General features: G+C 43.3%; 1 protein-coding gene across 1 annotated transcript; it reads right to left on the bottom strand.

The window, feature by feature from the left end:
* Positions 1 to 263: 263 nt before the first annotated feature.
* On the bottom strand, positions 264 to 14,027 carry LFNG (LFNG O-fucosylpeptide 3-beta-N-acetylglucosaminyltransferase). Its single transcript, XM_069734336.1, has 8 exons — positions 13,565 to 14,027; positions 6,298 to 6,346; positions 5,347 to 5,446; positions 5,075 to 5,228; positions 3,727 to 3,812; positions 3,448 to 3,613; positions 3,259 to 3,344; positions 264 to 2,277 (listed from the first exon to the last, which is right to left on the bottom strand). Exons 1-8 carry the CDS (start codon positions 13,949 to 13,951, stop codon positions 2,211 to 2,213), a joined length of 1,095 nt encoding a protein of 364 aa, XP_069590437.1. The 5' UTR covers positions 13,952 to 14,027; the 3' UTR covers positions 264 to 2,210.
* Positions 14,028 to 17,889: the final 3,862 nt, after the last annotated feature.

The following is a 17,889-nucleotide window of genomic DNA, read 5'->3' as shown; positions in this document are numbered from 1 at the left end:
ACATTTTTAACATCCTATCCATCATTTAAGATCTATTGTTCCCACCTGTTGTCCAAAGACTTGCCTGCCCTAAACTGAATCTGTAAATTTATTAAATGAGATCTAGTTGCCTGAAAGTACTGTGACCATTTAAACCTTTAAGACTAATACACCCAGGGTCGTTTCCTCACATCATTGACTTTTTTTGCATGTGACTTTACACAAGCAGAGCAATCATGTCTGATATGCACAGACGCACAATAAATAATGAAACGATACAACCATTTCAAGCAAGAAACTGCTTTATTTAAAGCAGAAGACAACATATCAGAATCACCCCGACACCGGGTAGAATTCCCCTGAGAACAAATTGTTAATTCTCTTTAGATTTATAAAACAATAAACTCCTATAACAATGAACCCCCAGATACTGGGATAATTTAATAATGCAGGCGCGTTTAAGATAGAAAAAAAAAAAAATAATTCTGAAACTTTTTCTGATCCACAGAAAAACAAAAATATATATAAATTCATTAGACACTAAAAAAAATAGATTTGTGAGATCCACAGTAAAAAAAATACTGCATCTTTACATTATATACAATCAATGCCCACTATGGGCAATAACATTACACTCCCCAAAAGGTCACCTTGAAGCTGCCATAAAACTCTGCCATTAAATTGACTAAAGAAGAATAACCCACAGGGTGCTGGAAACTGCAAATTTGCAGTTGGACCATAAACTGTTGCCCACATCCAGCAATGTGGACCATGAAGGGGCCTGTGTACTCTGGGAAAGAGTCAAGCTTGGAGCATGTTTTGTAAAGAGGTCTAATGGCCACCATACTGCAAGGGGTTAGAGATATCATGGGGCACAAAGAGGGGATTGATCTTCCCTACTATGGACTAGGTGGGTGCCACCAGACTGCTCCCCATTGTGCCAATGATAATGGACCAGGGCTCCCTTTGGACCATATCTTCTTCTATGGGTATATTTAAGGTGCCATGATGCAGACATGAACTACATAAGGGGGTCTATTGGGCAATATATTTTGCAATCTGGCTCCTATAGAATTTCCTTGCAAGAGTTTTGGCACTGAAACATTTTGAACTCAAAAATAAACTAAAATGGTCCTGAGGCCTTACTAGTCTCTTGTGCATCCTCAGACCATAAATGGTCTACCAAAAAATAAAAATAAAGGATGGGATCAGAGTAGCAGCTCTAAACGATACAAATGTTAGAGCCAATTTCAGTACGGCAGCTCCAAAGGTGCTTTTAGAGTCCAGCTCTTCTATTTGTACATGGTCGATCAAAGTGCCTTAAAAAGTGGTGAAGACTAGTGATGAGCGAACGTGCTCAGATAACATGCTCATCACTAGGTAAGACCCGAATCACTGCCACAACTGCAGAAAATACAATGCAGAACACCGGCAAGAACCTGGTCAAGCTCCAGTCCTATCTGATGTAGATGTTCCCAGTGGAGACCATCTTGAGGCTCTACACTAAGGAACACTTACATAAGACCAGAGCCAAATTCTAAAATATAAATCTGTTTAACATGGGAAGTGGTCTTCATTTGGACGTAAATCCGGAGCCTAAGAAAGGGGGCAACATTCTTTAGAAAATCTGGAAGCTTTCCCAAAAACGCACGCAAGACCTAGGATGATACAAAAAGTTAGTGGCACCAAGGTTATCCTCATGGAATTATTACTAAATGGAATAAAAAGTACCAAAATCAGTCACTATGGAGCAGAAGGACAGGGCTTTTGGGGCATAAAAAAACTGGTGCGCTAAAATTTGGTCCGCGACAGGGAAAGCAGTTTTTGTATGTAAAAACTATAGGTAGCTCACAGGAAGCAAACATTTAGCAAGCAGGTCTTCAGCAAACATTCTATAAGAATAGCAGACACTGCTGCAAAGCAACTGTATAAAAGTCTATAGGCTTGGAGCCACATGACATGCAAGCACCGTCCATCTTCAGGCTCTGTTTCCAGAAGTTGACACTTCTCAGCCACACGAGGAGGTGCTCTGTAGAGATAAGCTGTCATTGACTGCTCAGACCAGGACAGTAACCGGCCGCACAGCAGCCTAAGAAACCAAACACTGTGCAATCCGTGCACAGCACCCGAAATCAGCGACATTCACAGCAAAGGAAAACACGTACAGGTCCCACATAGCCCTTCGGATACCAGGGAAACTTGGGACGAGGTTGAAGAAGATTTGTAGTCTTCTAATAGGCAATATTCTTGGGGCACCATGGAGTGTCTGAATACAACAGACAATGGATGGATCGGAATCTGGAACGGAAACATCAGGTTTACACCTTTGATTACAGAAAATGTCATCTACAGGTTGAAAATGTGGAGGTTTGGAATTATAATAACAACTGTTTTAGGCCATAAAATCTATAGGCAGAAGAAAAAGTAGGAGATGGACCTTCTGGTGGACCAAGCTGCTGTGAAAAAGGAATAGTTGCACATGTGGTAATTTGTGATGAGCGAGAGTGCATTGAGCATGGTGGATGAGCACCCGCTATACTCTAGTCACCCTCGCTGCATGTTACGTGACTGTTAGACAGCCAAAAAACATGCAGAGTTTGCCCTCCATACATGGTCAATCCAAGCCTCAAGACCTACAAGTGGGTACTCTAGCATGGCGCTTGAGCACCAGTGATGCTCCGTGTACCCGAGTGCACTCACGCACCACTAGTGATAATACATTAGGTAGCTTTAACACTTTGTTTGTACCGAACCCTTTCGCAAAGCAGAACTACGTATGAAGAGCATTACAAAATGGGCATCAAGCTCCAACTTAATCAAGCCAAAGTGGGCGTTTGTTTGAATATTGACAGCCTTTTTGTGCATTTAAACCCCCTTTTGTTGTATTGCCCTTCATATGTTGTTCAGTTTTGAGAAAGGGTTCAGTATGAGCCTGAAACGCGTTAATCCCTGAACTACTTTTTCACAGCAGCCCGGTCTACCAAAATGTTTGCGTCCTATTTCTCAATCTACATTCTAGAGGATACTCATTTTTAGACGAGACTGCAGTAGCTGAATAGTCTTCAGGCATTTATTGAAATTGTGACATACACAACTCAATCATGTGAGTAACCCCCTCAACCACCAATGTAACTTAAAATACATCATTAGTCCTTTTTGCACTGGTTTCCCTTTTTCTTTTCTTTCCAGAAGGTAAATATGGCATTTGAGTAGCTAAATAGATCTTTGGGCCATGAAAAAAATAAAACTATAAAATGTTAACATTTAAATGCCTCTTACCTTGAAGGATCCTCTTCAACTGAGAAAGCCCCTTTCATCAGGATTGCGTTCCTCTTATTTTCAAACATTCCATAACTTAATGTCACCTAGGAAGCCAGAAAACGCTGGTTACATCTCTTATTTCTAATTAAGCAGAACTATAAAGAGTGTTGGAAACTTCGGTAATTTCCATTTTGCAACGTTTCTTACCTGATTGTGGATTTCGCTTTGAGGAACTTGGTGCAGGTTCTCCAAATGAGAGTGAAAGAGGTTGCTTCGGATTAATTTCACCCCCAGCACAGACTCGATAATGTAACCGATGGTGCAGTCATCAGGAAGTCTGATCTTCTCTGCGGTGTTCATGAAGTGTCCACCACTAAAAAAACAAGAAAAAGAAAATCAAAGTTCTTAAAGATCCACACCAACCTTCTGTCCGTCTACAAATCGTGTAGCACCACAAGTAAGCTATTGTACTTTATCGATCCTTACCTTGCCCATGGACTCATTTTCAATGCCAGGCCACGACTGATGCAGAATCCAGCACCTCCGGTGGCAAACCAGAAGTTGACAGGACGCTGAGAAGAACAAATTAGAATTACTACACCAATGGAGGAATGTTCTTAAGAATGCCATTCAAAGTGGCATCATGAGTCTCAAGAAGGTTCTCCTCTGATACGTATTCTAGAGACAGGCAAGTTGAAGACCTTGTCTAAGGACTTTTAAACTATCTTATAAAATTTGGTGGTCTGTATGAAGTGTTCAGAATGAAAGAATATTCTAAATATACTCCTATTGGAAACAACCTCTGTTTGGGGGAAATGCAAAGTTTGGAAGGTTTTGGGAACTGGAAAAGGAAGGGGTTGAAGCACTTGCATCAATTCTATGTGGAAGGACACTGGTACATTTGAAAATTTAGGGAGACCCTATGGCTACAATTAAACCTCAATGGGAGAGAGATGCGGAACCAATTACTCAAGAGGAGTGGGAAGACATCCTTGAGTCACCAGAAAAGTATTCATAAATACGACAAAGAAAATCTCAATTTTATCCATAGAGTATACAGAACCCCTAAATTATATAGAAAGGGCCCTCGGACAGATGATTGTTGTCCACGTTGCGGGGAAGGTTTAGTCCATAGGTTTTGGTCCTGCACCCATTTTCTGGTGTGTGGGAAGAGATTGGCAGACTGGTCTCGGAGGTCTTTAATGTTCATATTTCTCTAGATCCCAAGGGGTGTGTGCTAGGCTATGCAGGGGAGTTTAGAGGTTCGTCCCCCGAACAATTGGCAATTGCCAAAATTTTGTATTAAAAAGAGACATTGGCTTATGAACACTGCTCCCTTAAATAGAAGAGGTGGTGAGCTGTTTGAATAACACTGTTCTAATGAAAAAAAAAAAAGGCGTTTAAATCAAAAAGGGGCTACTGCTACATTTGGGAAGCAATGGGGGGGCGGGGATTGGATGAAATGCTTAATGGTAGTGTTGAAAGAGCTGGTCAGAGATGTTATTTCCAATAAACTTGTTCTTTAATAGTAATATACTACAGTATGTCAGACAAAAGAAATATCACTGCTTAATATGTGGTCCATTATAGTGGCAAGATATTTTTATGGAAATTCAGAAGGGCAAGGGAAAAAAAATTCCTGGAATCCTATCATTGTTATTGTTGGACTTATTACTTTGCTGTCATTTCTGTACCAACTAATCTGAAGAAATGAATCCTGCGCTGCATTGAGCAATGGGTTTGACACTGACCCTTGAGGTCCCGTCCAAATCTAACATTCTATGATTCCTGTTTAATAAAAACGCTTTGATTTAAAAAGGAGGAAGTTCCTCACCATTTTGCTTTCACTGATCCTCTCAGTTGCTTGGATTGGCCGATCTAAGCTCGGCTTCCCAATATAGATGTCGCTGGTATGAGAATATCGGGACAACAGTTTCAGCAGAGTCTTCACATTGACGTAGTTATCGTCATCTACATGGCAGAACCACCTGAGACAAGGTGAGAATAGACAAGGTAAGATGCAGGAACAAGACAGAACCACATGGTCACCGGCAAATTTTTTGGGTAAAAATGTTCATCTTTGGTTTGGTTGGCGAGGATACTTACTTCTTGTTGGACTCAATGAACTTGTCGTACTCTACGGCCATTTTGCAGGACAAGGCTTGACGGCTGTGAGCTGCCGAACAGTTTGTGCTGATGACATTTCCTACAAAATTACAGAAAATTATGGTCATTGTGGATACAAGATACAAAGAATTATGGGTTATGATCATTCATTGCAATGAGGGTTTATTACAGCTGCTGGGGGGAAGGGTATAGGGTTACAGTAGAGAACGACCTCACAATGGGGGATGGAGGCAGCAGATGGAATGCCAGTCACTTTGCAAAGAATGGGGGGCTGGGCAAGCACAAGCAACATTTGAAAGGGTTAATTACAAGTCAGCCCTCCCCAAACTTTTTTTTCTTCTTCAAGGAACGCTATCCTATTGAGCATGGACTTTCCCAGACCGGACCACCTGTTACTGGCTGTGCGCGCTCAATAGAAGCTGTATCAGTAGTCTGAATGGAAATCATTTACATAAGGAGAATAAAGGCCATGACCCATACTCAGCGGGGAGAAGAAAAAAATACACATGCCACATTAGTACCAAACCCACCCCTCGGCTGGTGTTCCAGCCCCCGCTATCCATATTGGTTAATACTCTGGATTACTCCTCTCCAGTTTAGTTAAAAAAGGTCTTAACCATAAAAAAGGGGGTAAAATGTCATCCAAAGAGCCCAGATAAGAACCATGACCATTTGTAAGGATTACACCCCAACAAAGGCAAAGGGCTGTTAACCACCTCGTCTTATCCCTATATTGACAGGCTGGAAACCACATAAAAATTGGGGATTAAACCAATATAATGTTACGTTGTAGTAAAAAAAAAAAATTGATTATATTAAAGAATCAAGAAAAATAAAAAAGGAGTAAAACCAAAATGATAAAAGATCCAAAAAAGTAAATAAGAAAAATTGTATTTGATACAACCACAAAATGAGCAGATTCAACCTCACCTGTTCTGCGCTGCAGCTCTTCGTCTTCGCCGTCCGTGAAAATGTAAGTCTGAAAGATACACAATGCCGACAAAAGGAACATTAGATTATTTTCTCTGTGCACCTGGGATTCTTTAATTAAAAAAGAAAAAAAGAATGCAGAAAAGCAGATGGTTAGGGGACAGGGCATGTAATTTGGGACTAAACCCCCGTGCAGATCCACAAGCCATTTCTATTGTGCGCGGAGGCTTTGAAAGGAGACAGCTGTGTTTGTTAAAAACTAAAAAGGGATAAAAACAAAAACTCCTTTTCCCGAGGCCAAAAAATGACAACAGAGGGAGATTTAACTCAAGGGTATTGTTACACTGAAAACAGACTCAAAATCATACTGTACCCCATAATAGCCTACGATTCTGTGCATAGCAAAATCTCATTTTACCTAGTTTTCGAGAACCTAGCAGCTGTTTCTTTGGCACAAGACTTGGCATCATTTCACCCGACGGCTCTGCCAGTCTTAACACCTGCCTGCTGCCACTTTGCTTTCAAAATTTTTTTGTTTTCACGCCTCCATCAGTTCCGATGTAACTCAATAGCTCTGTAAAGCGCTAGGGCTTATGGCGCTGCACGACTGCCGGCTACCTTCCTTACCCCGCCCATGCTCTACCTTCTCCACCTGCCGGGCCACACTCCCTTATTTACACAGGCTCAGGATAAGCAGACGCCGGCTGTCTCTGTGGTTAGCTTTTCATTGTGCGCCGATTGTTGTAGGATGGGAAGATATTCACAACATGAGAAAACAGAAGTCCCATCAATCAGATCTCGGAGAGAGCAGAGGGAAGGTAACATTTGTGCCAGCTGCTTTGCTGAAATAAATTAAAAAAAAAAAAAAAAGTATGCTACCAAAAAAAAAAAGAAGAAACAAGTATAAAGAAAGTAGGAGGGAATGTTGGCTGATGTTATAGAGCCGCTGTCAAGAATCATTTATGTTGGCCGAGGGTATTCTTCATCTCGGGGGAGAAAAGTTAGGTGCCTGTTTTGCAACAAAAGGGGCGATCCTTCGTCACTGACGGATAGTTTAAGCCGAGACATGTCCGTCCTGATTAGCATACAGCTGGCCTGGTTAAGCTTGGGGTATTGAAGGGAGAAGAAAGGAAAATGATTGATGAGGGGAGCCATTCTTCCTCTGGTGGTACCCAAGGAGGGGGTGAATGAATGACGGGGGTGGCTCCGGGGTTCTTTATGGAGGCAAATTTAACACAAGAAAGGCAGAAATTGGTTAAAGTCTCTTTTGTGCCTATTGTTCTTATACAGCACTTCTGCGGGCCAGATTTCCCCAACGGGCCACGGCACAGCGTCAGTAGGAATCTATGGCATTTACTTTATGGCCGGTCTCCATTTCATCTCACTAGGCGCAGCCTTTATACTATTAATAGATAAAAAGATTGTTTATCGCCAGGTCCCCAAGAACAATCTGATCCCGTGTCCATCGCGCCCTCCACCCCCCCCTGCTCTCGCCGTCAAGAGACAATGGGATGACTCCCGGCCATAAGAAGAGTCGCCTTTCTTTATGGATGGACAGGAAAGGAACAGCATGCACCCCCCTTTATTGGAAGGAAACTCCGGAAACTTGTAGACTGCTTGCCTGCTCCTTGTGAGGAAGGGACGGGACCGTTTAAAGCCCCAAGTGTCACCTCTCAGGAGATATCTGTGATCGGCAGAATTGCTGCCTCACACCCCTTCCTGCCAAGCCCAAGACTTCAGGAGCCCGGCCAGGAAATCCAATCAAAGCCAAACACTTCAGCTTAAAAATTTGTAAGAACTTGGACATTAAAAAAAAAAGTAACCTTTACCCCAAGAGTATATGTGACTTGTATAATTGTAGTCGTGGGGCAAGAATGTTTACCTTTAAAAGTAATGACCACTTTCTGGAGGAGGAGGAGAGGTTAACATCTTAAGGCAAAGTACAGGGTTCACTGTGGCTTATGAAAAGCCTCTGAAGTTTTACAGCTTCGCTAACATGTAGGTGACAGTGAATGTCAAGGTGGCAGGAGAGCAAAATGACAAGCGAGACGTGGGGGAGGAGGGGGACGTCAGACGGCAAGTCACTAATACTAAGATTACAGCCCCCCCCCCCCAAAAAAAAAAAAAAAAAAAAAGTCAAAAAATTGTAAAAATATTCCATTATTTCTAAACAGTCCCATGACTTACTGACTTCTAAAATGTCTCATCTAACTTCTGCTTTTTTTTTCTCAAAAATTTCAGTTTCAACCCTGGGTTAAAGAAGAGGAAACATCATTGTTCTAAAAATCAGCAGTCGAAATAATGACAGGATGCCAACTCCTCTTCTAACAATAGAGACCACCACTGTAGTAGGTGCGGACAATGGAAGACCCCCCTTCTCTGCCCCACTCTGAGGTCTGGTCCTGCCGCTAAGGTTAACAATGGGTAGCTCCTTGGTAAAGTTTAATGGTGGGCGGAGGGGGGTGTAGTTCATTTTGTAACTATTGTGATGAGCGATGCACAAAGTAAGAGTTGTGGTGCAATCTTTTTTTTTTTGGGAGATTAAGGATTTCGAATTTGAATTTCCCGCTGCGGCACAGACAGGTTTGACAGGATGATACCTGCTCATGTCATGGGAGGAGGAAGAAGAGTGTCTGCAATGCACCTGACCCAGCAGGTGTACCCAAAACATGCCTCCCCACCTCCTAGTAATTTAAAAAAAAAAAAAGAAAAAAAAAAGGAGAACTACTTCTCCACCCTGTTCCCTGATGATTATGGCATATTTGGCCGCAAAAGGGGGAAACAACAAGTTCTGCTGTTTCATGTACTCGTTACCCCCCTGAAGAACTCGCTGCGAGAGGTCAGAACCAGTTCTTCCCAGTTAGATCAGATTACACTGGACCATAAACTTAGACATGTTTATAGCACAAACACAAATGTGAATTCTTCCTGACTGATGTGTGTTGATATATACACAGAGCAGCACGTCAGGAGTATGTCGGGAGCACGGCACGCCTTTCCCGAGCCGTTACACCTGAGGACAGGGCAACCTCAGTCTTGTCACTGACACAGATCCAATCCTGGGGAAGGGGGGGGGGGGGGGTTTATAGTTGTTGACGTGCGCAGACCAAATAACCCATTCACTGCCAGAGGCGCATAGTTATAGGTCAGGAGTTTCATCTCCGCGTGGGGCCTGATATCGGCAATCCGATAACCCTTTAATTATTGCACACCTGTCACTCCGGTATACAAAATATGCCAAGTACCATCTGGTCTCACTATTCAGTAACTGTCTCCAATAGTCATCCATTTCTGCTAAAAACCTACAAACATTGTACATATTCATTTAAAGGGGACCTGCCACCAGATTAAAAGTGGCTAGTTTTTGCTTATATTTTATTCCCGCTCTTCCCCTGAACATTCCGTTTTTTTATTTTTTTAAATCCGCCATACAGTTCCAGAGATACGGGTCTTTTTATTTAGTGCCAATTTTTATGGTCTTTATTAATGGGGCGTGACTTGACTACTGTAGAGTAGTCTAAAGACACGCCCCCTGTGAGCCACACCTCCTCGTTAAAGACCATAAAAATTAGCACTAAAATCCAAAAGTGTTTATAAATGTAGAACCGTATGGCGGATTCTAACAAAACAAAAACCGTAAGACTCAGGGACGCAGCAGGAATATAATAAGAGCAAGAACTGACACTTAACATGGTGACAAAAACAAGTATATAGCTATAAAGAAAAAAAAAAAAAAAAAGAGCCAGAACGAGTATGTATGGAATAAATGGAATATAGATCCAACAAGACCCCCTTTTACTAACTGGGGGTGGTCAATATTTTAATAAGTAACCCCAATAAGTCATTTAATACCAAAAGCAAGACAATAGTGCCAGGCAGCAGCTGCCAAGGCAAACAGGATCATGGGGTGCATTAAAAGAGGTCTGGATACACATGATGAGAGCATTATACTGCCTCTGTACAAATCCCTAGTTAGACCGCACATGGAGTACTGTGTCCAGTTTTGGGCACCGGTGCTCAGGAAGGATATAATGGAACTAGAGAGAGTACAAAGGAGGGCAACAAAATTAATAAAGGGGATGGGAGAACTACAATACCCAGATAGATTAGCGATATTAGGATTATTTAGTCTAGAAAAAAGACGACTGAGGGGCGATCTAATAACCATGTATAAGTATATAAGGGGACAATACAAATATCTCGCTGAGGATCTGTTTATACCAAGGAAGGTGACGGGCACAAGGGGGCATTCTTTGCGTCTGGAGGAGAGAAGGTTTTTCCACCAACATAGAAGAGGATTCTTTACTGTTAGGGCAGTGAGAATCTGGAATTGCTTGCCTGAGGAGGTGGTGATGGCGAACTCAGTCGAGGGGTTCAAGAGAGGCCTGGATGTCTTCCTGGAGCAGAACAATATTGTATCATACAATTATTAGGTTCTGTAGAAGGACGTAGATCTGGGGATTTATTATAATGGAATATAGGCTGAACTGGATGGAAAAATGTCTTTTTTCGGCCTTACTAACTATGTTACTATGTTACTAGAGCAAGGTAACAGTATATGAGAGCTAGAACAAGACACCGGATACCGGACCTATTGTGTCTTATCAAAGACGCCTTGTCCTCCTAAGCAACCAGATGACACTGGCAGGTCTTAACCCTTACCGTCCTCACAAGGGGTTAAGTCTGGAAGAAGGGAGATCTTTGACAGGTAGTGTAAGCCCACAATAGAGAAGCGCTCCTTGTGTTAATGGACCAGTGCCAACAATTAAGGGTAAGCGCGTGCGGGAGTGGGCGAATACTCTGTTTTGGGTTAAACACTGGATGTTTACTACCCAGGGGCATGTTGGACTGGAAATTCCACTTGTGCCCCAAGGATCTGGCAAAAAAAAAAAACAGCAATTTAGTCAGAGCTGTTGATAAAACATAAGATCATTGCTGACTAAATACAAAAGAAAAATAAAAACAAAGTTCTATCCAAGGAATAGTTGAGAAGAATTTAGATGAAATTGCCTGTGATCGAAGGGTTCTTAAAGGGACAGAGCATTTATTTATTTTTATTTTTTTTAACAAAGCTTCTCTATGTACCTAGTCCAATTTGAATTCCATCCCTTCAAGTTTTTTTTGAAGGACTTAAAAAGTAAACTTTCAATGCATAGAAAGGATTATCCCACACATCTATAGTGGCTGCTGTCAAGCCATGCTTTAATGAAACCAGTTTCACTTCCAAGCCTATTTGGTCACATTTTCCCCTCAAACGCTGTCCTTCAAGTCTCCACCAAGGACTGTCAAGCCTGTCAAGAAGGGGTCCCTGAACGCTACCCCCCTTCCATTCCACAGCTCCTTGACTTGGGTTTTCACTAGCCCACATCTCCAGGCAACCTGACCTGGACAGCACAGCAATAGCTTGGACTTAAGTGTTCCCATGATAATAGCTTCATGGAAAAAAAAAAAAAAGGGCTTTCTCCTTGCTTGGAGAAAAGGGGCATTGTTATCAAACGCAGGGGGACAGCGTGAGAGAACAGGCTCCGTCCCTGGGAACTCAAGCCGCCCGCGAAACAATGAGAAACCAAAGAAGAGACTCATTCTCCGGGATGTCACTCTAAGACTCCTGAAATTTATCCTCTCTCCCCTTCATCTTCAATGGACACTCGGGTTCTCATTCAGGACTCGGAGGGTTTTATTTCTTGAGGAAGAACTGTCACAATGAAAGCCGCTAACTAGGAGAATTTACAAATCTGACCGAAGAATGCAAAAGAGGAAGCCAAGGCTATCCGAAAAGCCCAAGATTCTTCAAGGAGCCCTCATGATCCTTGGCCATGCTCAACATCTCAAAATGTGCTCAACATGAAAACTCACCATCTCCTGGAGAACCAGTCTGCATGTTCTCCCATGAAGGCCATTCCCTTAAAGAGGCCAAGCTAGTGCATGTTCACCCCTCGTTTTTGGGCAAAAACGCTCCAAATCTCCAAGGAAACTTGGGTTTTTGGAGAGTTTCTGCTCTAAAGTCAGTGAAAGCAGATTCTAAGGAGAACCAGAACCTCTCCTTTCCTGATGCAACATCGCAAATCTTAGTGAGGGCTTTTATTAATGGATCCAAGTAGGTAAGGGATGCCATTAACCCTCACACGTGATCATAACCCATTAAGGCACGATGTCAGGGCGCTTCACAATTCTTTGATGGCACCTATAATTTTGCTCATCTTTACATTTGACAGGAGCGGACACTGAAAAGGGCCCCTGTGTATGATCAGTGTATGGGCCCTTTGTGCATTATGATGAGATAATGAGCTGCAATTTCACCTGCTTCGCAGGTAGAAGTGGCCCTGACACCTCCGGGGCCCCTGCGGCTGCACAACCCGCACCAATGGCTTGGTCTGTCCCTGATTGATCCTGAATAGAGGTTTCCCGTGTCCAGACAGTCAGAACCAGGTAGCAGATAAGCCACAGACATGAGATCCTTATCTGCAGACCATAATCTGCACCGAGACATCAGGACATCTGTAGAGACAGACGGACACATCGGTGCGACCTGGGCAGCCGCCCAAAAGGTGAGGGGGCCACTTAGCAAAGCAGGAGACATTGTGCACTATGATGAGCTGTGGGGGCCGTATATTGTTCTGTATATCCCCCACTGTAGAGCCCACCAGCTGTAGATAATTCTCGTGTTTGGGAAGCAATAGTGTGATGTATAGTCATATAGCCCCCCACCACATTGATGTATAGTCATATAGCCCCCCACCACATTGATGTATAGTCATATAGCCCCCCACCACATTGATGTATAGTCATATAGCCCCCCACCACATTGATGTATAGTCATAGCCCCCCACCACATTGATGCATAGTCATATAGCCCCCCCCAATATATTGATGCATGTCATATAGCCCCCCCCAATATATTGATGCATAGTCATATAGCCCCCCCACCACCACATTGATGTATAGTCATATAGCCCCCCACCACATTGATGTATAGTCATATAGCCCCCCACATTGATGTATAGTCATATAGCCCCCCACCACATTGATGCATAGTCATATAGCCCCCCCCCCCCAATATATTGATGCATGGCCATATAGCCCCACCACCACCACATTGATGCATGCGGACATCTAATACCCCCCCCCCCCCCCCCCCCGATGTATATATAGGGGTACACCTCCTCCTGCCACCACAGCTGCGTCGCCTTTCCCCACAATGAGCCCAGGAGCTGCGGTAACAGCACAAAGCCGCGGAGTGTGAACAGAGCACCAGCCGGAGCCTCACCTGCGCCCTGCTCCGGGAGATCCAGGTGTCCATGAGCAGGTCCATCCTGGACCGGTGGAACTTCTTGGTGGTCTTCACCGCTATGAACACATCGTCAGCAGTGACCTCTTCCACGGGGGGCTTACTGGCCCTGGTGCCTTCCGTGGATGGAGTGGCCACCGGCTCCACGTCTCTCCTCACCCGGGTCAGCGTGCTGATGTACGAGGAGAAGCTGCGGGCAGCCCTGGCAGCCTCCTCCTCCTGCCTGGCAGCGGGGTCAGCCTCCACCTGCCTCCGAGAGCCCTCCACCTCCTCCCGGCTCTGCTGGTCCACCATGAGCACCAGCAGGCAGGTGAGCGTGGCCCCCACCAGGGACAGCAGAAACTTCCTCCCGCAGTTCTTCAGCATTGTGTCCGCTCCTGTGCGCTGCACGCACCGCCCTCCACAGCTCTGCTCACACTACAGCCCGACAATGCCGCACACGGGGATTTAAAAGCTCACCAAGGCGGGGCCTACATGTAGCCACGCCCAGCACCAGCCAGAACACCGTGATGGGCGTCACCACGGGGGCGTGTCGCTCAGCAATCACGCCCCCTATGCCCGTCCATAAGTAGCTAGAATACGGTATTAGGGCGTGGCTAGTAACAGACACGCCCCACTGGCGTGGGATCCCTAAGGATACGGCTTGTGTCACCCGTAGGAAGGGGCGCGATAGCAGGAGACGGATCGGGACAGCGCACGACAGAAACTCGCGAGTATGACTTCTCCTAGGAGGCTGGGGTTAGCTTTCCTCAGCTGCACTACAACTCCCAGCAGGTCCTGACAGCCGCAACCTGCTGATCGTAGTAGGAGAGAAATGTGTCCTGGGCTTGTGTTATGGGAGGGACGGAAGGTGGCGGCGGATTATTATCTCCTCCACGTGGAATAACAGCACAAGAGCCGCACTGCGCCTAGAAGTCAGCGGGCATTATAGGCTGATGTCTTCTGTCCTCACATCCCTTCTTTCTTCTCTCGTCTTTTATTTCTTCTAGTCTCTCTTTTCTCTTCTTTCTTTTCTTCCTTATCCTTCTTCTCTTCTTTCTTCTCTTCTTTCTTCTCTTCTTTCTTCTCTTCTTTCTTCTGGCTTCTCTTTTCTTTCTTCTTTCTTTTCTTCTCTTCTTTCTTCTCTTTTCTCTCCTCTCATTTCTCTTCTTTTCTTCTCTTCTTTCTCTTCTTTCTTATTTCTTCTCTTCTTCATTCTCTTTTCTTCTCTTTTCTCTCTTCTGTCTTCTCTCTTTCTTCTCTCTTCTTTCTTTCCTTTCTTCTTTCTTCTCTCCTCTCATTTCTCTTCTCCTATTCCTCTTCTCTTCTCTCTTTTCTTCTCTTTTCTCTCTTCTTTTCTCTCTTCTCTCTTCTTTTCTTCTCTCTTCTTTCTCTTCTTTCTTGTCTTTCTCTTCTCTTCTTCCTTCTCTTATTTATCTTCTTTCTTGTCTTTCTCTTCTCTTCTTTTTTCTCTTATATCTCTTCTTTCTTGTCTTTCTTTTCTCTTTTTTCTTCTCTTATTTCTCTTCTTTCTTGTCTTTCTCTTCTTTCTTTTCTTATTTCTCTTCTTTCTTTTATTTCTCTTTCTCTTCTCTTCTCTCTTCTTCTCTTCTTTCTTGTCTTTCTCTTCTTTCTTCTCTTATTTCTCTTCTTTCTTGTCTTTCTCTTCTCTCTTCTTCTCTTCTTTCTTCTCTTATATCTCTTCTTTCTTGTCTTTCTTTTCTCTTTTTTCTTCTCTTATTTCTCTTCTTTCTTGTCTTTCTCTTCTTTCTTTTCTTATTTCTCTTCTTTCTTTTATTTCTCTTCTCTTCTCTCTTCTTCTCTTCTTTCTTGTCTTTCTCTTCTTTCTTCTCTTATTTCTCTTCTTTCTTGTCTTTCTCTTCTCTTCTTTCTTCTCTCTCCATCCTTCTTCTCTCTTTTCTTGTCTTTTTCTCGCTTCCCTGCTATGACAATCTACACCAAATACAAGAGCACTCACCTGCATCTCTGGGGGTCTTCCGGCAGGTGGTCTCAGCCATGTGGGGGCACTCACACTGGACCAGGTAGTTATGTTGGTTAGTGTAGTGAGCTGAGCTGTGATGTCTGTGCTTCCCCCAAACCTCTCTGTCCTTTAACCCTTTCCTGTTGTGGGACATACCACTGCTAAGGCCCGAGCCCTCTCCATAGGACGCAGGTGCTGGCAGGTGGACAGTAAACTATGGGAGTGTAGAGCATAAACGATCACAGGTTACAAAAAAATAAAGTAAAAAAAAGTTTTGAAAACTGTTAAAAAAAAATAAAAGTTTAACTCTTCTGGCTTTTCCCTGTTTGAAAAATAAAATATTTGGTTTCACTTTGCTTATAAAAGTCCAATCTAGCAAAAAAATGGAAAGGTCAAAATTGTGTTTTTGGTCACTGCGCCTCCCTCCAAAAAGAAAACGATAAAAAGCAATAAAAATGTTGCATTTCCTCCAGAGTGGAACCAATAAAAGCCACAGCTCAGCTCACAACAAATCAGCTCCCCACGCAGAAACGTTACAGGTCTCAGAAAATGTCGACACGGGTCAAAAACTTTTTTTTTTTTTTTTTTACAAACTTCAGAATTTTTTTTCACCACATAAATCCTATGTCGATGGAATAATAGAATAATAAAAAAAAAATATGGAAAAATCTTTAAAAAAAATGGACTAGGATGGGAAACGGTTAGAAGCGAAACACCCCTTTAAAAGCGACTCCGATGCACTTATTTTTTTCTGTTCGTCTTCGTAATGTCATGGTTTTTCTCGCTGATCCCTGCGGTCCCTATTGCACCATATGCTGCGCCACTCTATAAATAGTGTTTCTGGCCCAGGACCCACTTGGGCCTCTGACAGCTCGTCCTTCCCAATTGCTGTCACCAGCAGATCACTGATATGTGGCGGAGCTGAGTGTTTGTTGAAATGACAGAAGTGTGTCATATGTGAAAGTTTGTGCCCCCCCAGCCCCCCACCCCCCCACTTACTGCAATCACAAGGACAGATCACAAGGGCTGATTCACACTTGGTGGTGAAATCCTAAATGACTCCTGACACTCAGTCCTGTGCAGTCCCATAAAAAACCGTGAATTCACATAATAAAAAGTCCCAGCAGATCATATAATCGCCTTATAAATCAATTTTTACCCTCCTGTACTATTTGTGCAACCGGATCTACACATTACAGAAAGCCAAAACAGCACAGCGCCATGCTCTGAATAGTGGCCATTTCAGGGTACTGCAGATCAACTCCTGTTGAAGTGAATGGGAGCTGATCTGCAGTGCATAAGAAGAACACTGCTTTTACAGCTCTGTACACTAAAAAATGCTCTGCACACTGTACACATTTAGATTGTCGGGATGTCTGGTGCTGGACCGCCACCAATCTGATATTGATGATCTGTTTTAAGGATAGCACATCAATATTTACGTTCTATCCTTTAATATGGCACCAATAGGCCCATACCATACTCTGTATTTATATTCAGGCATATGAATGAGCTCTCTGAATAACTACATTATGGAGGGGTTCTCCCCTGGATGAATTGCTGCTTATCATTCAGTTCTATGTGTAACAGTATACAGTAAGCTCCCCCTAGTGGTGACAGCAAGCAGTCAGGGATTTGGAGCTCTGGAGGGAAAAGCAGTTCTGACCACTATATAGATATATTAGGAAATTAATAGGACGTTCAAGAATTGTCATTTGAGTGTGCCTGCCGTTTCAGGTTACACGTGTGTATGCATGAAGAATATCATTATTTCTGGCCATTATATAACTTGTATCCTGTATTTTTCTCCAGTTTTACCCTCTGCAGTATCTCTAATTTTCAGTTGTCTCTGAGCTGGTTGATAGAGACCAGCTGCTTTTATATCTCCCATACACAATACACAAAGGCATGAGAGATCTCTGCTCTACTGTCTCTTTGCAGACAACATTCAGTAGAAGCTGCAGCAGCATGCATGACATTATACAGCAGTAAAGAGCAGTGTAGCTGTGAATCCAGCTCTGTTGTTAAACACTTCCTAAAGAGCAACAGCATTGTCATTGCTCCTCCTCTCTCCATTGACTTCAATATGCTGGCAATTCATCGAGCAGGACTTATTTTAGTTTTTTTTTTCCAGGTAATGATGAGCTCACAAGAAGTCAATGAAGAAAAGTGGCTCATACATGGAGAAAGAGGCCGATTTCTCTGATAATACACATTACGTTTCTTATATTTGCTTGTACTATAGTTTTAGGCAACGTGTATTGAAATGGCATTGACTGTTAAAGGCTCATCTCCCAGGGTTTCCCTTTAACGTTCTGAGTTTTGGAGTGTCGGACAGCTAGAT

The sequence above is a fragment of the Ranitomeya imitator genome, chromosome 7, assembly GCF_032444005.1.
Source record: "Ranitomeya imitator isolate aRanImi1 chromosome 7, aRanImi1.pri, whole genome shotgun sequence".
Classification (NCBI taxonomy): Eukaryota; Metazoa; Chordata; class Amphibia; order Anura; family Dendrobatidae; genus Ranitomeya; species Ranitomeya imitator.
This window is presented reverse-complemented; position numbering and strand designations above follow the sequence as displayed.

What these genes read in the sequence shown, in the direction of transcription:
- LFNG (XM_069734336.1), bottom strand. Translation starts at nt 13,951, where the DNA reads ATGCTGAAGAACTGCGGGAGGAAGTTTCTGCTGTCCCTGGTGGGGGCC. An exon ending in AAAATGAGTCCATGGGCAAG is followed by an intron (nt 3,614 to 3,726) that starts GTAAGGATCGAT and finishes TTGTTTTTTTAG; the next exon opens with TGGTGGACACTTCATGAACA. An exon ending in AAAGCGAAATCCACAATCAG is followed by an intron (nt 3,345 to 3,447) that starts GTAAGAAACGTT and finishes CTGGCTTCCTAG; the next exon opens with GTGACATTAAGTTATGGAAT.